We start from the raw sequence: 23,253 nt of genomic DNA on the forward strand, positions 1-23,253 counted from the left end.
TACATATTGCTCTCACAAGGGTAGTGAGCACAAGGTTAGATTAATCACAATACACACAAAGGCATTTAATTTGTTATTCTTCGGCACTCCATACATGACTGAAACAAGAAGAAATCCTCAGATGTGCTACCCTGTGTCCCCTTGCCATACACTTCGCAGTGACTTGTAGAGTACTAGTATGTACTAAATTACTACAACTCCTTCGTATAACTCTTGTTGGGGCTGCGATGAAAAAATTGGAGTAATTACTGAGTGCAGAGAGGCAATAAACCAGGAACTGATTATGTTTAGGTTGAGTAGAAACTTTACTATCCCACAGTATTGCTTCCTGTATGTTGCATTTGTACTACTGGCTAATATAAATGCAACAATTTGGGCATTTAAAGCTGCAAAACATTGGACAGGAAAATCTTGGTTTTTCATCCTGCCAGATTATTGCTTGGTTCTCAATTCAATTACGGTAATGCTATACTTTAGAGTGAAGTGAGAAAATACACCTCATCCTGGACTGGGGATAACTCTTGCCCAATTATTATTGGACTAATAAAGATATGTACATTGTAGGGCCTATGTTGTTAAACGTTATGCTTGCTAATTAACTGCGGCACGATAGATAATAAAGAGAAATGGATAATAAAGAAAAATAGATAAATTTAGTTTTGGTAAATTCACCCTCAATTACTATTCGGGATACTACTAACGACTAGGGCGAAGTTGCCTGATGATTAGAGCGACTGTAAATGGACGCAATGCATTTACGGTCGCTTCCACCAGCCGCTTAATTTGAGCGATTAGTACAATCCCTAAGAATTACTCCCATAGGACTCGAAAGGGCAAGATTACATTAATTACAGAGGCATCTAATCGTTCATTATTCCAAACGCCCGGTACGCTAATGTTTGTATGTTTATATATAAAAATTCGCATACGGGGCGTGGCAAGAATGTTTAGATGCCTCTGTGCGCGGTATAATTAATGTAATGGGATGGGAAGAAACCCTAATAACTGGTACAATGGAAACTACCTTCTGCTATCCACTTTATAGTGGTTTGCAGAATATACATGTGCATGTAGTAGTATTAATTTCTGCTGGAGTCTACTTGAGAATCACAAATTGTTACAGTAGTCGATACTCGATATCGACATCGACTCATTATTGGTCCATTGTTTGCCCGGCCATGTTGACGGGGTTTGGCGGTGTTGTGTTTGGAAATTCGAAATCGATGTTGATAAATTGTCCGATGAAGTTGTTGCGGATTTGATTCATTACACCCAAAGTGTAAAAATATATAGCTGCACAATTTTAAGCTGTGCACTCATTGGTGTAGGAAGAATCGGATATTTGCTGACGAAGACTTTTGTTTCGGTTTACCTTCGAAAACATCGCACAGCTATTGATTTTAAGAATGAAGTGAGTCTTACCAGTTGATAATATTATTATTTATGCACATTTTTATATGATTTGATATTGTTCACAATAAGAGAATCAGCTGTAATGCGATCTCTTCGAATTCAGCACGAATTATGAAACGCTTGTGTGTCCATTTGATTACAGCTGTTCATTTTCCATTTTTAATCAGAAATGCTTAATTCCTACTTTTGTAATTCCTACAAGTGGAAGTGTTCATGCTGTAATCGCCGTTATGTTGTTAGTACTACATATGAGAGTACTAAAACGCTGCGATTGGTATAAAAATTACAAATTGGGTTGTTATATGCGTTATGCGTCTCTGGCTGTTTAGCGCCGCATTTCGGTCACGACGTTCCCGCATTACAATTGAAGAGGTAACTTAAGCTATCTTTGACTGCAATTTTGCAAGTTTCATGGAAAATCTCTCCAATTCCCGGTCTACTATTTCATGAAGGAGTACTATTTCAAATTCGCGTATGTGCATGGAAATAGATTTTGTTCTTTACTGTTTCAGCACGTACACTTTGGTTGTACTGAAGGCGTAATGTAGTGTCGTACAATCATCTTATATTCAGATACTGCTAAGTCTACAAACTGAAATTATCTGTTGACAAAGTGTCGAAGTGACATTACTTTCCCAATACCATTTATCTATAGTTCCATTTCAAGGTGTAAATTGTGTGTCATTATTTTGGGGAAATATTTTTAATTTTCCATCATAATTTGGTATAAGTGTACAACCTCCTAAGTGTTTTACCTTTTCTTCCGTCTATTCCTCAGTAATGGTTTTGGGAGTCGTGGAAGTCATAAGAAAAGGTGTTGAAGGTACTGTCTGTCACATTGGCCAGCCGTCATGTCTCATTTAGTTCAGCATGAAATTAGCTGCAAGCACGTTTTGAGGAACTGAAAAGTTGACTCTGTACCACCTAAGATTTAATGTGTTGAATGGGAAATGACTAACATCTGTTACTGCCAGTACATAAGAAATTGGAAAAGTTTTAGCTAATGCTTTGTATGCACATTGTACAAAGCAGTTCTGTGTTTTATTTATTTCTCTGCAAATTACTTATTAATACTTTCAATAATTATAGGAAAAGCAATAATAATCAAGAATTTTGCTGAAGATTAGATTAGATTCAGTTTTCGTTACCTGGACCCAAAACTGAGATGATTCTAGTGATCAAATTACTTCAGAAAAATAAAGATATAATAATCAACACATTTAAGCAGACCTATCTGAATTTTTAGATATGAACAACTTAACAAGAACATTTGTAACACTAATGATCATTTTACAGCTTGCAATACAATTTCTATAATATATTTACAATTTATTATGCAATACATAATTTGTATTGTTTCTTTTCTGTTCAAATTGCCAAACTGTCCTGCATGAATTCTTCAATTGAATAATAACATTTCTACACTAGTCTATTAAATAACAGTATTTTTAATTGGTCAAACTCCATATTTGACAGATTTGTGTTATTTATTTTATTGTAAATTTTTAATCCTGTGTACAATTTTGTTTAAGCAAAAAGTTTGAAATTATCAGAAGTTCGAAACTGTGTCTCCGACGAGCACTGTATTGTGGTTGAAATGAAAATTGTCGAGTGAGTTTTGACCTTACATATGAAACTAAAAATTTCGTAATGGTACAGAGAAGGAACTGTTAGTATTTTTAATTTTTTAAATAATGGGCGACATGATGTTCCTTTTTGGACTAAACGCATATGTTTCTTATGATTCTCTTTTGAAGTGTAAGTAATCTCAGGCTGTTCACATAGAGCTTTCCCAAAAAATTATTCCATATTGAATTATATTTTCAAAGTATCTGTGATAGATAATCTTCCTGGTGTCCGTAAGGGTGGAAGCTAATAAGACATTAATCGCATAAGCCAGTTTTTAGTTTGCTTCCTATGAAGTCTACATGTGCCTTCCAATTTAAATTTGTGTCAAGATTTAGACCTAGAAATTTTACATGACTTGCTTCAGTCATTTCCTGATAGCCATGCACTATTTTTATGTGAAATGCTGATGATGTTTTACCACTTAACTGCTCTAATTGTGTTTTTGTGACATTGAGTTTTAATCCATTTTGCTAAAAACATAATTGTAGATTTCTCATTATATTTTCCACAGTATCATGAATTTGTTCTAAATTGTCATTTTCAATTAAAACAGAATGAACATCAATGCTTAAAGGTAAATCATTTGTATTAAAAAACTAGAAACCCGCCTCGATTGCGAAAAAAGCACCTAATGTTAACCTAGATTCAGCATAGATAACTCACAAGTGCCAAAGAAGACCTTTGTCAATGATTAAAAGAACACCATAGCTGTACACTTATAAACAAAAAAAAGGAAAACACAAACAGTACATATGTACTGTTTGTGTTTTCCTTTTTTTCGTTTATTATTCTTTATATTCTTCTTTTTATTCTTTATATTATTCTTTTAATTATTGACAAAGGTCTTCTTAGGCATTTGTGGGTTCTATTGTTCTGAAGAAGGTGTAGTTATCTACGCCGAAACCTAGGTTAACATTAGGTGCTTTTTTCACAATCGAGGTGGGTTTCTAGTTTTTAATATATTAACCAACGATTGCTGACATGCTGTGATATTGAAGGTTCGTAAATTATTTGTGTACAGCAGAAAAAGATAAGGCCCTAAAATTGAGCCCTGCTAGATCCCTGTACAAATCATTTTCCAGTCTGAGAATAATTTTTTTCCATTTGAATTTAGAATAACAATGTGTTTTCTTTCAGACAAATAAGATTTGAATCACTGTAGTGTCCTGTCCATGATTTCTTACCTCTCTAACTTGTGTAGAAATAGTTAAGCGATTGACCGAGTCAAAAGCTTTGGTCAAATCACAAAAAATACCTGTGGCCTTTTTGCCCTTGTCTAAAGCATAGCTTATCTTTTCAGTAAATTCCTTGATAGCATTTATTCTATTTTTTCCCATTTGAAATCAAAATTGATTTTTAACTAGGCCTATATGTCATTTTCTATACGAAAGTTTTGAGGTGTTTTGCAACAATCCTTTGTATCATCTTAGCAAAAACTACCAGGAGGGAAATAGGGTGGTAATTTCCCGTGTCATCTGGTGAGCCATTCTTGGACAATGGTACTATTTCAGCATATTTTGATCCGGGAAATATCCTTCCTCAAAGGACTGATTTATAATTTTAGCCAATGGATAAGAGATGATGTTAAAAACAGCCTTGACTACAGTGGATGGAATTTCATTCCATCCAGCTGATTTCTTGTTTTTAGAAGACACTGTAGCATCTTCTATACCTTTTGGGATAATTCTTTTGAATGTTTTAAGGCATGCATTTTGTTTTATATATACAAAGTTGATATCTACCTGGTCCAGGTGGGCTGTGATATCTACTTCTGATTTTGCTACATTTATGAAAAAATCTTTGAAACAGTTGACTTTTGAAAAGAATCTATAATTATATCATTTTAATTTGAACAATTTCTTCCCACTTGTTGTTTACTCTCAACTCAGGCTTGACGACATCCCAAATTACCTTTGATTTATTTTCATGTTTACCAGTATACATGTTGTTAGCCAATTTTTTTGCTGCCTGTACAACTATTTTGAATGTGTTCGTATATCTCTTTACATACCCCACAAAGTCAGCATTTTTGTTATGTTTTAACTCATTCTGAAGCTGTCTTTTCCTGGCACTAGACACTTTTATTCCCAGTGTAAACCAATTTATGTTATTGGCCACTTTTTGTCGCCAGGCTTGAGGGGGAAAAGTTTCATTGAAAATATATAGGAGACAGTTTAGGAATATTTTGAAATTTTTTTCACGTGACACACTGTTATCTGGAGCCAGTTTGTTGTTCTTAGTTCGTTGGAAAATATATTTACATTCTCTTTGCTAAAGTTCCATTTAAAACATGTTTTCACATATTTTGGTTTCCCTGTTTTTGGAAGCTCTATGAGCAGTGCTGAATGATCTGATATGCCTAAAACTAAACACAAGTTACTTCTGTCCTCAAACTGATGAAAGGTTTTAATAACAAGAACACCCCTACCCAAAACTTCTATATTCCTGTATGGCTGCTGATATTTTGATAGTTGAAGTAGGCAAGATTTTATGACATTATGCTAATTGGTAACTTCACTGGCTAAAGCAGTTTTTTGTATTGTTTTCTTCAAAACTTCCAATACCAGTAATGATGTTTAAAGGACCAACGTTTTGTGGTCGTTACAGCCAATAGTCACGCAAACCAGGCTTCTGCTTTGTTGTTTTGATAAAAATTTCAAATCTGTAAATTTCAGGAGCCATAGAGTCAATACTTAAGAAAGTAGCAGAAATATAGTAAGTACACCTACAGTATTTGTGGAGAGGGACTGAAGAGGAATTTTTCATATGTTTCTGCAGTACACACAGAATTAACATGCCGGCAAAATGTAAAACCCTCTTAATAAGTGAAGAAAGAAGTAGTAACAATGTAAATTGTTCAATAATGTCAAACACAGTTTTGGATAATGAATGAGATAAAATGTTGAGCATGTGTGATGTGAAATCTACTGTAAGTGCTGCATAATATAATAGTCATGAATGACACAACTTTGTTGCAGTTAGTGTATTACAAAAATAAATCAACAGTAACAAACTTGAAAGACAATATTCTATACATACCTTACCCAAAGGCCTACACACTCTCCCATGTTTCCCTTTAAAATGTACAAGTGTGATGTTGCCTACGTAACACATTGAGAAGTTCCAACACATACAATTATAAAACATGAATAACGAATTCACTATTATTCCACTTTTGTACTTTGCAAAAAATAACAAATAAGAATTTAATTTCCCAGTTTTCTACAGTCATGGCGAAGACAGTGTTGTTTAGATTTTTAACCAGTTGCTTTAATTTTAAAATGGAGGTAGTAGTGCATACTAGATACTCTCCTGCTTCATGTAATCAGTTATTTTTGTTTGCTTTTTGGATTTAAGGTGTATGTACACATTCTGCGCTTGATGGTGTGTTCATTCTAATGCCTCGTTATTGCCGTTTGTATTACATTGTTCTTTGAAAATAAGTTTTTTATGTGAAGTTTTCAGTGTACTGAATTTTCATCTTGCTGGCTTTGGATGTCAGCTACAGTTTCTTCTTCAGTTGCTGAGGCGCGCACAGTAAGATTGTTGTCTACCTGGAGGTGTCCTCTGTTTCAAAAGTTGACAAAGGTGGACAAAATTCTTTCACTAATTCCACCACGGGAGTGTCATCCTCACCTCCATCATCAGGTGTTCCTGAAAATGTGTCACCCTTGGTGTGGGATGGTGAAGAGAGTTCTCAGAATCCTGCATGTTTAAAACAATTGGCAATTGTCTTTTGAGTGACTTTTTCCTGCACTCTGATACCTTAAAATTGCACCAAGCACTTTGAAAACTATTTCTTTCGAAAACATGTTTATATCATTTGAAACTTTTTTTTTTTTTTAACTGCAATTTTAGAGATTTTATAAACTCGTTGGACCCTAGCCTGTGGAACTAAAATGACGTCTGGAGGTAAAAACACAAGCTTTATACATGGCAGATTGTTGACAACTGCATGGGAAGGGCAGTTATTGACCAGGAGTATAGTTTTTCCTTTCTTTAATTTGAGCCGAGAGTCCAAGTTTGCAACACCTTTTGAAAAACGTCAGATGTCATAGAAGATTTTGCATTGTTTTCATAAACTATGGGTAGGTGTGACTGTTTATGAAACTCCTAGCTTTTCTCAATTTTCAGTCACGAAAGACTTTTTTTACATGTTCCTGTCATATTTGCGGCATCCTTCATTGTGATTCTCACCTTGGACATTTTCCCATCCAAACACTGTTCAGTTTTAAATTTCAGTGTCTTGCGGTGGGTTCATGTCGTAAGGCAAGCCAGTTTCATCTGCATTGAATATGTCATCTTGCTTGTAACCTTCCACAAAACAAGCCACATCTTAGATAGCCACTCATTTGTTATACCATCAAGTAGTGTATCAGCTTCGCCACATATTTTAACAGCGAAACTATCTTGTTGGGCTCGGACACATTATATCCAGGATGATGAATAATTGAAGTTTGGATTCCCCAACAGATGCGCAGATTCATTGGCTTTCACTTGAAGAGTAGGTCCATTGATTGGCACATTATTTGATCTTCGCTGATTAAATTATGTAAACAAAGCTTCTTCAATATTTTTGTGCTCCTATGCTCTCGCTCTCTTGGTTCTTAAAGAATTGTGTTTACGAAGTGGGGGCGGGGGGTTTCCGTATTTTCTCTCTCTTTCCAAATTGTAGAAAGACAGGCAGTTCCTTTGTGATGCTAATATTTGTGTCCCCATTTCCTAATTGCCAGATTATATGTGACTTTTTTCGAATATTAAATATTTTCCTCTTTTTGGTGACATCTTTCAAATGATGCATTGACTGTTCAACGCAGATACTGATTTGAAACCGACAATTAATGGAAAACAAGTGAAAACAAGGGTTTGATAATAAGCATTCATTATTGCTAGTAATCTCCAAATACGTAGCAAACAAAAATGAACATTAGATGTTACAGTGAATACATATCTCTGAAAATGTAGTAAAAATGCATCATTTTACTCGATAAGTCACAATAAGCAATGTCACTTTAAGCCATTTTTGAAATATAGCATTTACATAGGATTTAGACGGACCATTAGATTTCACTTGTAGCCCATACAGTGTTAAAAGAAATATCACTATGAATGCTATTGACTGTATATTTATTTGATGTTAACGAATTAAGCTTGTTGCCACATCCAAAAATGCCTGGTATTAATCACTGCCCATGCAAAATTCAATGTCCATTGTACTTGCTTTCCACTGTGATGAAAGTGGTGCAACTATGACTGGTCACCTCCATTCATACCACCTTTTCAGTTCTCGTTAGCATGACTTTCCTGAAAGTTGTGGTAATTTGTAGACTGTTGTTGGAGTGAGGTTGCTGTTTTATTCCTTTGAATGCACCGCAGCAAATACTCTTTATAGATGCGAGCTGTAGCCCTTGACAAATATTCGGGGTGCCAAATGTGTTACTACATTCTACAAACAGAGGATGAGAATTTGGACCTAATAAACAATGCGAGCTATTGCTGTGCCTGAGTGCTTTATGTAAGCCATCATATGTTACATAGATGGTGTTTTGCTGATTTTGTTGTAATGCTTAAGTTGTAGATGTCGTTTGGTTCTTATTAGTGGTGCCTTAGATATGCAAACCTCAGTAAAAAGATGGTACTTAGCAATGTGCTAGTTAGTAGGACTTCTTCCTGTTCCATTTGTGTATAGAGCAGTGGAAGAATGACTTTCAATGCTCTGTGCACACTTTATTGGGCTTGAATCTTGCTTTAATGACCTCTACAGGAGCAATACATAGGGGATTGTAATATATTCACAGATTCCTCCCTTAAGGCTCATTCTGGAAACTTTGTTCGCTGGCTTTTGTAGGATAGTTGGTCTCTGTCTTCAAGAGTTTGGATTTTTCAGCAGCTCTTTGATGCTCTCCCACACATCAAACACTGCTTCAAACATTTGAATTGCATTTCTTTGAATACGTTCTGTATCCCATGGTATTCCTGTTTGCTGCTGAGATGTCTCGTGGTGTTACCTCGTGTTGTGCACTTCAGGCACGATCTGTCACCCTGAATACGTGTATATCATAGTTCTCAAAGTTAATTACTTCCGTGGTCCTGCTGTGCAGTGCCACACGACCATTGTCTCAGACTTCTTTGTTTTGTTGCAATGCACGGTTGCTGGAAGAGTGCTGTAATCAATCCAAGTTACTAAATGTTGTAAACAACTTATTGGTAATTTGATACACAGCTTCAGTTATAATGATGGGTGACAGATCTTGTAGCTCGTGGCAGAATGTTTAAAACCGGCATGTGTCCCACTATGACATTAGTGATTGAAAGTCAGTAAGCTACTGTTCTGAAAACAATTTTATACATTTCTGCTTGTTTACTCTGCGACAAAAGTCATGGGATAGCTGTGTGCACATATACAGATGGTGGTAGTGTTGTGTTGTCGTCGGCAGCAGCTGATACTCGTATCCGAGTTTTCATTTCTCTCCTGAGATTTCTTTTGTCACGGTTCAGGCGTGGAAGTGTCATTGATGTCTTAGCAATCCAATCCTAGCGTGGAACAGGTGGCCACAGACATTACAGCTGACGGAATGTGGAGGATGTGGCTGAGCCTGGAGGAGTTTACGTCTCCGGCATTTGTCATCCTCCATTCTTCGACGTTCCGGCTCAAAGTTTTGAAGAGCATTTGAGGTAACTGAGCGCCAGCGCCTTCGATCTTCTGCTATTATGGACCAGTTACTCGGATCGATGTTCAAGTTTTTCAGATTTTTTCTTGTACTGATCCTTACAACGCTCGAGAGGGGCACCTCGTGGCCTTTTACTTGTGCTCACTTCGCTGTACGGCATTTGGCATGGAAGTCTGTCATTTTCCATTCACTGGATGTGTCCGACCCGTCTGAGTTGATGCCCAGTGATAAGAGCTTCCGTGCTATACATTTTTGCTTTCTCAAGAACACCCGTGCTGGATATTAAGTCATCCTATTTCAGGTTCAGGATATATCTTAGCTTCTGTTGGTTGAAGTATTCTAGTTTCTTCAGATCACAGCAATATAACATCCACATTTCGCAACCGTATAGCAGGGTGGAAATGACTACAGCTTTGTACACCGTCAGTTTGGTGTACAGTGTTAGGTCTTTATTCGGGAAGACATGCTGTGTAAGACATCCAAATGCTACGTGGGCAGCACGTAATCTATTCTCGACATCTTTTCCTGATGAGCAGTTAGATGACAGTATGCATTCTAGGTAGAGGAAATGGTCAGTTGTTCCAAGGGTGTATCATAAATGGATATGCTGAAATCAGGAACGGAGGAGCCAGGAGTTGGCTGCGCCATCACCTTTGTCTTTGGAATATTGACGGAGAGACCAAATCGTTCGTACGCCCTGCTGAAGGAATCGACTGACAGCTGCAACTCTGCAAGTGAATGAGCTGGAGAAGCACTGTCATCAGCATACTGCAGCTCTGTCACACGAGTGGTACTGGTGAACCTTTTCGAATGGAGTCCGGACCGGTCGAATAATCCTCCATCGAACCTGTACTTTAGTTCTATTCCTACACTGTTTACGGATGTCTCGTAAAGCATAGCTGCCAGATACGATGCAAATAATGTCGGTGCGACAACGCATCCTTGTTTAAGCCCACTTGTTATTGGGAATTCACCAGTTGTTTCATTCTAGTAGAGGACCTGTCCAGTCATATCACTGTGGAGAGCTTCAATCGAGTGTTGTGTACTCGAGATATAAAAGGGTCAGGAGCTGTCATTTGTACTCGGGTGATTCATGTAAAAAGGTTTACAATGTGATTACGGCTGCAGAATGGGAAGTAACAGAGTTTTCATGCGGAATGATAGCTGGAGCTAGACGTGTAGACATTCTGTTTGGAAATTGTTAGGGAATTAAACATTCTGCAATCCACAGTGTCAAGAGCGTGCTGGGAATACCAGATTTCAGGCGTTACCTCTCCTGACGGACCACGTAGTGGCTGACAACCTTCTAACGACTGAGAGCAGATCGTTTGCATAGAGTTGTCAGTGCTGACAGACAAGCAACACTGTGTGAAATACCCGCAGTAGCCAGTGTGGTACGTGTGACGAACGTATCCATTAGGGCAGTGTGGTGCAATTTGGTGTTAATGGGATAGGGCAGCAAATGACTGAGGCAAGTGCCTCTGCTAACAGCACGACATTGCCTGCAGAGCCTCTCCTCAGCTTGTGACCGTATCAGTTGAAACCTAGATGACTGGAGAACTGTGACCTTATCTAACGAGTCCTGATTTCAGTTGGTAAGAGCTGATGGTAACTTTCGAGTGTAACAAAGCCGAGTTATTAATGATGCACTGTGCAAACTCGTGGTGGCTCCGTAATGATGTGAGTTGTGTTTACATGAAATTGGGTCTTCTGGTCCAACTGAACTAATCATTGTCTGGAAATGGTTATGTTCAGCTGCGTGAAGATCATTTGTAGCCATTCGTGCACTTCCTGCTCCCAGATAACAATGCACTATATCACCAGGGCCCACAGTTGTTCGCTATAGGTTTGCGGAACAGTCTGGACAGTTCGAGGGAATGATTTAGCCACCCGTGTCCTCTGACATGAATCCCATTGAATGTTTATGTGAGATAATAGAGAGCTCAGTGTGTACACATAATACTGCACCGGCAACACTTTTGCAATTATGGACAGCTGTAGAGGCAGCATTGCCCAGTATTTTTGCAGGGGACTTCCAATGACTTGTTGAGCTCACTCCAAGTTGAGTTGCTGCTCTGTTCCAGGAAAAATGAGGTCCAATGCGATGTATGATTTTTGCAGCCTAGATGTACATTCTTGAGCACACTTCTCTGTCCCTTAAGTTCCAAGGCACCGTCAAGCTGCTGTATCCAAAGAACAAGCGCTCCACCACAGCTGGTGGAGAGTTTTATTTGCAATCGCACCTTGGTGATGTACGGGGCTGTCGTGGCTTACACTTTTTCTCTCTACGTTGGGACATTTATCCTTTTAACAACTACCTAAACTAAGTTTTTGGCTCTCACGAACATCTGTGTCGGCATTGAGAGAATAAAAGTGGAAGAGGCTATTCCGTAGGATCCCATATTGTGCTACACTACAGATTCTGCGCACTTGCGTAATATTCTAGGAGTGTTTTGAAAGCAATCTCCTTTGACAACTATCTGCGTTTACCCAGTAGCCGACCAATGAAACTGAGTCTGCCACTCGCTTTACTTGTTGCCGAGTCTACGTGATAGTTCAGTTTCATTTCCCTACACATTGTACACAAAAACGTTGTATAAGTTGACTGGCTCCAGTGGCGACTCGTGCATTTTTTTGTCATATGACACTACATTAGTGATGGGCAAACTCATTCATCCTTGGGAGCTAGTTCACTGGTGATCGCTCATTTTTGGGAACCGTCATTTCTACTCGTTCAACGTTCATTTGTGCTTGGTATATGGTTCTTATGAAAAATTGAAAATTATTAATATAGGTGACTGAAGATGGAAGGCGCCAAGAGGGGCACTTCTTTCCGCCCTGGAGTAGAGAGTTTTTGTTCATAACAGAATTCTCACACACTTGTTATTTTCGTGATTCTCCGAAACCTCTCGTTTAGCCAACTATAGCGTTATGTGGCTGATCGCAGAGAAATAATGTTAAGGTGATGCACGAAAAACCGACCCCGAATACGGACTGCTCGCCAGTTACGCAGGATTTGTTGACCGCTACGAGCAGAATAGATAAACATGTAATAATTAGGCAGTGAAGAAATAACAAATAAGGTAATGCAAACATAATCTTCACAACAATAGATGACGATTGGTAGTCGACAATGAGCAGTCTAGTACTCGGAGCTGATTTTTCGTGCGCCACTCTGTACCACTGCAATAATATTGTAGAAGTTGTTCTATTCTCTTTACAAAATGTGACACCAGACACTCGATTATTGAACGCAGACTTCATTTGGTTCTAAGTTGGTCTGCCTTCCATAACAATGAATATGCTCTTTTACCTTGGCTCAAAATAAGATGGAACATGGCCACTCGTGTGTGCCGTGCCGACTTTCTTTGCATGTGTAATAACAAAAAAAATCTTGCCTTTTTACAAGTATTTCTTCTTCTGTAATAGTGAAGTAAGCTGATATGCTGTTTTGTTACCTGAAAAGATGTATTACATACCATGTAATTTACATAATTATTAAATACATTTTAATTACCGGTCATGGGCACTGAATAGAATACGAAAATAACCACAAGTTCAAAGTTCAAAAAAAGGTTTAAAACAAATCTAGAATGGGCTTGCAGATCGAACGAAACTAATGACTCTGTACTGAACTAACTATGAGCAGTCGGCATTGGAACTGCAACGTGTGGCCACGCGAAGAAGGACGAGTCCAGTCGAGCGAGACCGAGACAGATGAGAATGGGACCGAGGCTGGAACGAGATTGGCTGATGTGCCGTTGCGGGAATGAGACCGACCGTTTCTTGTTCCCGGGAACTATAAGTAGAAAGCCGCAACCGAGACCTACGGGAACGAGACCGGCCGATGTGCCATTGCAGGAATTAGACTGACCATTTCCCATTCCTGGGAACTACAAACAGAAATCCACAACTGAAGTGAACTATGAAAGACCATTCCTTAGAATTTGTTCATCTTGATGAACCGTTCCATTGAACCTGTTTGTTTGCGAACGAATCATCTCTACACTACATTTCTTTATTCAACAGTATAAGGGAAAAATTTGGTACTACTTACCGTAAATATGGCATGTTAAGATGGCGCGCGCGCGCACGCACACACACACACACACACACACACACACACACACACACACACACACACACACACACACACACACATTCGTTCACACAAGCATGTACACTTCATGCACACTTGACCACCGTCTCCGGCTGCTTGGACCAGAATGCAGCTGTCACGTAGAACAGAAGCAGGAATCTGGAGGGAGCAGGGGTGGGGAAGGGGTAGCAAAGGTATGCCCCCCATCCCTTTGCCACAGCCTCACGACACTGCACCTGTCAGCAGTATAGTCCCTCCTCAGTCTGACTGACAGTACTCTTCTCTCCTCCCACCAGCACCCTGCTATGCCTTCCCCGCCCCCACAAGACTGATGCTTCTGTTCTACGTGAATTTCATTCTGGTCTGAGCTGCTGGAGATGGCGGTCATGTGTGCAAGAGTTTTCTTGCTTGTGTGAATGAATGTGTGCGTTTCCTTTTCTGAAGGAGACTTTGGCCAAAAGCTAGGTGTGTAACTACATCCCCCCGCCCCAGTTGGAGAAATACACAGTTTTATGTTACCGAGCATTTAAAGCAAGTTGCCAGTCTTTGCACCACTGTGAAATTTTATCAAGATGTGACAGTATTTGTGCTGCCCACCCCACCCCTTTCCCCCTCCTTTCCTTTCCCAAGTACAATACTTCATTATAGATAGCTCCATCATCTGTGAAAACCCTGAGGGTACTAATATTGTGTGCCAGGTCTTTAGCAATAGTTCCAGCACACTTCCCTGGGGCAAGCCTGAAACCACTTCTACATCTCTCATGTTCACCACATCAAGAAACCCTCAGTCCATTCACAAATTTCTCTTGATACCCTGTATATTCGCACGGTCAATAATAGGTTTAGGTGTGGTATTGATTTTTCCAAAGTTAAGAAATACTTGCATCCAACTGGTTGCCTTGATCCATAGCTTTTAGGATGCTGTGCCTGAAAAGTTAATTTTGTTTCTTAAAACTGATGTTTTTGGAATCCATGGTGGCCTGCTTGCCCCTATAAATACCAAAATATTTTCACATCACAGGAACTTCAAGCGTAGCATTATTCCATTAGTTTATAAAGCAGTAGCAGTATAGCAGGTGCTTGATGATGTCGTAAGCACCATGTGTAGACCATCTCTGAAAATACAATTTGGATTGGTATCACACAATCTGGAAAAATAAAAAGCCACCAGTCAGCATTGTGTGTGATTGGATTTTTTCTTCATGGTGCACAGTAACATCAAACGTTTCAATAAGAGCTGCATGTCCATTGTTCTGGATGGTAGAAAGGGGACACTGAACATATTTAGGAAATCAAACAAGGATTAATTTTAAAATAATTAAATGATTTTATAATTGTTCAAAATATTCCACTTTAACATTAACACATTTTTGCATTCAGTGAAACCAGTCCTTAAAGCAACAATGCCACACTTCCTGAGACACTCCAGAAATGGGGTTTTTATAACAGAGTGTATACACCCCGGGACAACCAGGAAATCTGGGAAAAACCTGGGAATTTCCTCATCCAGGAGAAATCCAGGGAAAAAAAAAACCAGGAATTTTTTAAAATCCCGGAAATTTTTTGTTTTAGTTTTTGTTTTATCTTTACAGATAAGACATGATAATATAGCAAAGAATTTTGCATGAGCCTGATACTTCAGAATAATACTGCAGCAATAAAACATAAACGAGATAATAGCACAAAAAGAAAAATTCAGTTTACAAAGAAAATGCACATTCACAGCATCAAAACACAGTGCACACACAAGCGTCTGCCGACAGCAAAATGTGTCAAAGACTACGCAGTACTTCGTAACAACAAACTGCTTTCGATGAGCGTGATGTCACAACCGTTTACATTTCTAACAGGCCACAGGTAAATATTGCAAATGATGGTTTGCAAAGCATTAGTTTCTAAGTAAATTTCTTTTTCCACAAAATGAATTATGTTATAAGTAAGGATGTGCGATGAATTTCTTAAATCACAGAGCATTAGATTCTCATTCAAAACACTTCGAGGATCAGACACTTCGAAAAATTTTGAGCCCAAAAGACGAGCCATTTATGCTATTATTTCAATGCTTACTGACAAATTTGTGTTTGGCATATCTTAAAGCATAACACACACTAAAAAAGACCAAGTTCCAAGGTTAGCTTCTCATATTTATTTTAGTTCTGTCATAGATTACAAATTATGCAATAACAGTGGCAAAAATTATAATTACCATTCAAAAAACAGTGCAAATGAGTCCTTGAGCAGTTTCACCCATTAATTGGCTTTTCAGCATAAAATTCAAAGTGCTTGGTGGACTGTATATTCAGCCAATTAACCCATGCAATTTTTGGTGCACAGTAGTGAAATTTATAATCGTGCTTGTCAGAAATATTCAGCTGCTGCAGTTGAAGCTGTGCTGCTAGCGTCATGCCTAACCACACTCCTGGGAGGGGGGATTTATTTATTTATTTGGTCCTGTTGATTACATATTACACAACCAGTGTACAGGTAATATAGGACAAGTCAATTGATACAATTACAGTAATGCATGAACGTTTATACATCACATCGCACAGACATTTGTTTATTTGCCAAGAAAAATTACTTGCATGCAATATTTAAGCCTGCATTATACCAAAAACAGTTTAAGTGACTTTTAAAATAGTAGAATAAGTGATAGTGCATATTTTTATGCTACTGACATATATAAGTAGGTAGCTTCATGGTCATGGTTTGGATTGAATACAAATTTTAACTGCATTCCTTAAGAAGAGGTTTAAGTGAATGCTCAAGAGTGTGGGATACATGGGAGTTTACATTTTTTCGTAATGACATAGATACATTTACATTTTATCACCACAGTTTCAGTTAAACTAACAGTAACAGCATCACACTTTATCTTTAAGAGAGTACTTTTGTTATGCTGTTTCCCCCACTCTTATACCTTATACCTATAAGTATTCATTCATTTTATAGAAAGTTTGTTCGATGAGGAATAATTTTAGTTTCCTTTTGAAAACCTGTACATTATTTATCTCCTTTTTTTTTATATTGATAGGGAGCTTATTGAAGACCTTTATACCTGACTCGGTAACTCCCCTATGTACTTTAATGAGAGTTGCAGGGCCTTGGTGAAAATTTTTCACCTGTCTTGTGTCATGGTTGTGGATGTCACAGTTTTTCTGAAACAATTCCCTATTGTTGGCTACAAATAACATCAGTGAGTATATATACTGACCTGTGATGGTAAGTATTGTGAGAGATTTGAAGAGACCTCTGCAAGATGCCCTATTAGGGACCCCACATATTAGTCTCATTGCTCGTTTTTGTATTCTGAAGACTTTTTCAATACCTGCAGCATTTCCCCAGAAGATTATGCCATAGACGAGAACATAATGTAAATATGCAAAATATGACCATTATTTCTCTGTCCACTGACTGATGGAGAACTCTTAGTGCAAAGTGCGATGAGCTAAGTTTCTTGACCAGCTGATCAATTTGTTCTTTCCATCTTTAAGGTGACTGTCTATCTGGATACCGAGGAATTTTGTATGTGAGTTTTCATTGATTTTGTGATTAACATGTATTTCAGGAACTTTATTTTTTTATTTTTTGTCAGAAACTGTATCATATTGGTTTTTGAAAGATTTAAGGTTAGGCTATTCGCAGGGAACCATTTGTGTACTTGAGCAGAGACTGTCATGGCTGTATCCTGCAATGTGGATTTGGGTCCTTTTACGAGGATACTTGTATCATCGGCAAACATTACTATTTTTGCTCTGTTATTAATTGTGATTGGTAGATCATTAATGTAGAGCAGGAAAATTAGTGGCCTAAGAATCGAGCCCTGCGGGATCCCATTTCCCCAGTCTAATTTTAATGCTGTACCTGTCTCCCCTAAGCAAAATATTGCCATGCATTAAAGATCTTTCGAAAATGCGATTTTTTTTGCTGCATTTATTTCCTAAAGTGCCAGGAAGTTCTACGCCAGTGTATAAAACCTTCACCAGTCAAAGAACTGATAAATTTGCAGCTCCAATGGAAAGTATATTGTCCTTCAGTTCAGAAAAAAGTGCTTTCACCAGAGGTATACTGTGCTTACACATGGAAAAAAGTGTATTTATAACTGGGATATCCAGGACTTTTTTTCCCATGTACGCATAAACTCCCTGTATAATGTTCAACTACATTGCTTTGTCTGACAGTGAGCAAGTGATTCCATGCATTTTATCTTTAATTTTTGGAAACCACAAGAAATCACAAGGTGCTAGCTGAGACTGTATGGTGGAGGGTCCATGGTGTTGACCTATAGAGCATCTATATACTACGTTATTAGTTTTTCTGTGTGATGTGTTTTTGTGAGGTAAAATTATTTTTTCTTTTGGGCATTTTTCACTGACTTTTTCAAAAATTGGTGGTAAAGAGGCATTTGTGTACCAACACCAGCAACAGTGTGTCTATCTTCTATAGTAGTAATATGGTCCCCTATTGGAAAAGGTTTAGGTTATGCTCAAGAAACCGATAGAGAAGATTGACTTTTCTTTTCGGAATCATAACATTACATCCGAGACTGATCACCAGTACCGATATTCCGAACCAAATTTCAAATGTTGCTTTGGAATTTTTCCTGAGTGTTTCTGCTCCCATCAGTGTATTGTTGATTTTGATTGGGAGGCAGTGTTGCACCCGTAGACCACAAATATTTCTTATAATTGATGTAAAATGTTTTGGATTTGACTCATGTCTATGCCCAATGTTACATGAAAAGATACAGATGATGTCTATTCTTCTTCTTCAAGCATTGCTCAAACAGCAGAAATATTTTCATCAGTTACAGCATTCCTTGGATGCCCTTCAGAAAAATTCATCACTATGAAAAAGAAACCAGTCTTTTTAATGTGAATTACAGATTGCCGCCTTAGATGGGACTGCTTTGCCAGATACATTTCTAAGCCGAGCTTTACATTGGGCAGGTGTTAATGACAATTTAAAATCATAAAAAAATCATAACCTGTAAATTTTCTCTAATCAAATACATTTGTTGGTGCACAAAAAAAAATCTTAAAATGATGATGATTAACAAAATGTTGGAGCTAATTGAACGAACTATGCAGCAATCAACTTGCAAAAAATTAGAAAGTAGCTGTCAAATAGAAACGTGTTTCAGTTGTTTTTAGAAGTATGGCATTCAAAAAAATTTTCAGTCTGTCTCTCATAGCGAGGCCAGTGTACTTTGGGAGGAAAATGATGAAAATGAAATGAATGCTGATAGCGAGTGAAGTTAACAGTGATGTCGAAAAGGCAGACATTTCTGTGTAATTGATCTGTATTGTGACATAAAAAAACGTGGTTAAGGGTGACTATTGCAATTATAATCTGAGACATAATTTCCTGTTTTAGGGGGCAAGATGTTGAGAAGTAACGTGAGGGCAACCTGCATTCAACATGGATGCTGTCGATGTCGCAGGAGTCTTGGTAAGTCAGTAATCTGTCTCCTGGCTTCTCAAAAGATATGTTCTGTTTCACATCAGCATCCAGCTGTCACTTTCTATCTCATCATATTAAATACTGGTTTATAAGAGCACCAATAAACCTCTGATCCCTGATTCTGCAAAAAAATTGAACTCCAATGTGCAAAATAGCTTCAGATTTCTGATAACATTACAGATGAGATAACGTGTAAACTATTTGGCATTTAGAAAATATTTGACCTTATGTTTAAGGTTGTTGGAAGTTGCTAAGTGCTCTCCTCCATAGTTGAGAGAGTTAAAAACCCTAACGGTAAACAGTCGAAAAGAAGGTTCGCAACAGAGTGCCAGAGTTTGAAGCACTCCTAAAAAATCAGTGAAGCTCAAATAATATTAGATACAGATAGCTGATTGAAACCTGAAATTGATAGCAGTGAGATTTTTGGTTGAAATTTGAGTGTGTATTGAAAGGATTGGCAAATGGGATACGGAGGTGGCGTATTTGTCGCAGTAGACAAGAAACTGAAAGCCACCGAGATAGAAGTTGAAGCTGTATGTGAGATTTTTTGAGCAAGACTCAGTATCGTGTGTGGGCATAAAATTATAATTGGGTCCTTCTTTCGCCCACCAGACTCATCATCTGATGTAACTGAAAACATGAGAAAACCTCAGTTCACCCTTACATAAGTTCCCCAGTTATACAATAATCATCGGTGGACACTTTATTCGTCCAACAGTTAATTGGAAAAATTACAGTTTTGTTAGTGTGGGTGTGATAAGATGGTGGATGTGATACGACATCGCGTGAAACTTTACAAAATGTCCTCTCTGAAAACCACCTAGAAAAGATAGGTAGGATCCTCGCTCATGATGGAAATATATTGGATCTAATGGCAATAAATAGACCTGACCTCTTTGAGGAAGTTCTCTTTGGAACTGGTATCAGCGACCATGACACAGTTGTGACAATAATGATTACCAAAGTACAAAGGACAACTAAAGCAAGCAGCTATGTATTTTCAGTAAACTGGATAAAAAATCAGTAGTGTCATATCTCAATGAGGAACTTGAAACTTTCAGCACAGGGCAGAAGCATGTAGAGAAACTATGAGTCAAGTCGAAAGAATACTTGACAGTGCACTGGATAGTCAGTGCAAGGACAAGAGCATGCAGAGAAACTGTGGCTCAAGTTGAAAGAACAGGTGACCATGCGCTGGATAGATATATGACCAGTAGAACAGTTCATAATAGGAGGGAAGTTCCATGTTACACAGTCACTGTAAAGAAACTTCTAAAGGAACAGAGATTACTGTACAATAGACGTAAAACAAAGCATAGGGCTGTATATAGAGAAGTGCTGAGTGAAACGTGTTTATCTGTCAAGAGAGCCTTCAATGACTACCGTAGCAGAATATTGTCAGATGATATTTCACGAAACCCAAAGAAATTCTGGTTGAAAAAAGATTAAATGCTTAACTCTGTTTTCAGATGTTTTCTTACATAGGAAAGCCCAGGAGAATTGCTCCAATTTAATCTCTGAGCAACTGAAAAGATAAATGAAATGTGTCAGCGGCATTGAGAAAAATCTGAAATCGTTAGAACTGAACAAAGTTCCAGGGCCAGATGGAATCCCTGTTAGATTCTATACTGATTTTACACCTGAATTAGCCCCTTTTAACTATAATCTATCGTAAATCCCTAAAAAAAATCTGTGCTCAGTTCTTGGAAAAAAGCACAGGTCACACCTCAAGAATGGTAGTAGAAGTGATCCACAACACTACCATCCGATATCCTTAACATCGATTTGTTGTAGAGTCTTGGAACTTATTCCGACCTCAAGCATAATGAGCTATCTTGAACAGAATGACCACCTCAATGCCAGCCAGCACGGATTCCAAAAGCATTGATTGTGTGAAACCCGACTCGCACTTTTCTCAAGTGACGTACTGAGAGCTCTGGATCAAGGCAGTCAGGTAGATCTAGTATTTCTTGATTTCCAAAAAGCATTTGATTCAGTACCACACCAATGCTTGGTGTCAAAAGTACCATCACATGGGGTATCAAGTGACATTTGTGACTGGTTTGTGATTGTTTTGGAAGGGAGGACACAGCATGTTATCTTGGATGGAGAGTTCTTATCAGATGTGGAAGTAACTTCAGGTGTCTCCCAGGGAAGTGTGTTAGGACCCTTGCTGTTCATGTTGTATATTAATGACCTTGCAGACAATATTAACAGTAACATCAGACTTCTTGCAGATTAATCAGTTATCTATAGGGAAGTACTATCTGAAGGAAGCTGTGTAAATATTCAGTCAGACCTTGATAAGATTTCAGAGTGGTGCAAAGATAGGCAACTTGCTTCAAATGTTCAGAAATGTGAAATTGAGCACTTCACAAAACGAAAAAACAATGTATCCAATGACTACAATATCAGTGAGTCACTGTTGCAATCAGCCAACTCGTACACACACCTAGGTGTAACTCTTTGTAGGAGGCTTGAGCTGTGGATAAAGCAGGGAGTAGACTTAGTTTGATTGGTAGAATACTGGGGAAATGCAATCAAACTAAAAAGGAGATTGGTTAAAAATCACCTGTGTGACTGTTTCTAATATATTGTTCAAGTGTATGGAACCTGTACCAGATAGGACTAACAGGAGATATTGAACATATACAGAGAAAGGCAGCACGAATGGTCTCAGGTTTGTTGGATACGTGGGAGAGTGTCACAGAGATACTGAAGGAACTGAATTGGCAGACTCTTGAAGATACATGTGAACTACCCAGAGAAAGTCTACTAACAAAGTTTCAAGAACTGGCTTTAAATGTTGATTCTAGGAATATACTATAATTCCCTGCGTATCGCTCACATAGGGATCTTGAAGATGAGATTAAAATAATTACAGCCTGCACAGAGGCAGTCAGTCAGTCGTTCTTCCTGGCCAAACGTGAATGGAATGAGAAGAAACCTAGTAACTGGTACAAGCGACATACCCTCTGCCGTGCACCTCACTGTAGTTTGCAGAGTGTAGATGTAAATGTAGATGTAGATATCAAACCCTGTGTGAGTATAGTCTGGATAATTTGCTATCTGGATGTCAAATTAAACACCTTCCATCCACCTAGTTTTCAAACTTATGTTATTTGGCTACCAGTTTCAGCGTTTTACAGTGCCATCATCAAGCCCTGTGTGCAGACAACAATGGTACCAGTATGAAATAGATAACCAAACAAGGGGTGTGGTGCAAGTCTTATATACAGTGGTAATGTGTTATAACAATACCAACCAGTATAGGAAGTAATATATAGTTACAGGTAAATTAAGGAGATGATGCACACCACATTAACTTAAACTAGTGAGCAAAGTGTATATGTCACATAATTGTAAAAATGGAACCTTATAAACAGAGGTTAGTATTTCCTTTTGTTTGTGCATACGGTACTCTCCTAGTGATTCATTGGGGAAGTGTTTCAGCCCACAATTTTGGTTACGACAGTATTGATAGATATCCCCTGAATCGATACTGTCGTGCACCTGTGATGCCTTCCGTTGACTAGGAAATCACTGGTTTTCAACCTTTACTGGTTTGGTTTGAACGCTTATCTATCTGTCGGCAGATGAAGGTTGAAGTGATCGCTGTAGCAAGTACGTACGTACGTTATTTTCTATCTTGTATCGTTATTTCAGTTATGGTTCCTTTCATTTGTTACTTCCTATGTCTCATTTCTTTTGAACAGAAATCTACTAATACCAGTATTGCTGGCCCCTGTTTTGATCACGACCGAAGTAGAATCTTCCTACACGTCGGCCAGGGTAAGCTTTTGTTCATATATTGTTTTTCACTATGTTTGTGTTATGTTTTGGTGTGTAGCAGCCACATCAGCTTTTGAGCATGTATCACCTGGTTTATTGACAATATATGCACCTTTATAGTAGCTAGATTATATTTTTCCTTTTCATTCTTCCTTCCTTCTTCATCTGAAGTAGAATCAGTACAGT

The 23,253-nt window shown here is 38.1% G+C and overlaps 1 protein-coding gene across 1 annotated transcript in view; it reads left to right on the plus strand.

Annotated features, from left to right (window-relative positions):
* Positions 1 to 1,181: 1,181 nt before the first annotated feature.
* LOC126108608 (zinc finger protein 534-like) overlaps positions 1,182 to 23,253 on the plus strand; it is a 75,678-nt gene continuing 53,606 nt past the window's right edge. The window contains exons 1-2 of the mRNA XM_049913911.1: positions 1,182 to 1,411; positions 19,189 to 19,263. Of these exons, the coding sequence (XP_049769868.1) occupies positions 19,234 to 19,263 (30 nt within the window). The 5' untranslated portion in view covers positions 1,182 to 1,411; positions 19,189 to 19,233. The remainder of the gene's footprint in view (positions 1,412 to 19,188; positions 19,264 to 23,253) is intronic.

The sequence above is a fragment of the Schistocerca cancellata genome, chromosome 11 (genome assembly GCF_023864275.1).
Source record: "Schistocerca cancellata isolate TAMUIC-IGC-003103 chromosome 11, iqSchCanc2.1, whole genome shotgun sequence".
NCBI lineage: Eukaryota > Metazoa > Arthropoda > Insecta > Orthoptera > Acrididae > Schistocerca > Schistocerca cancellata.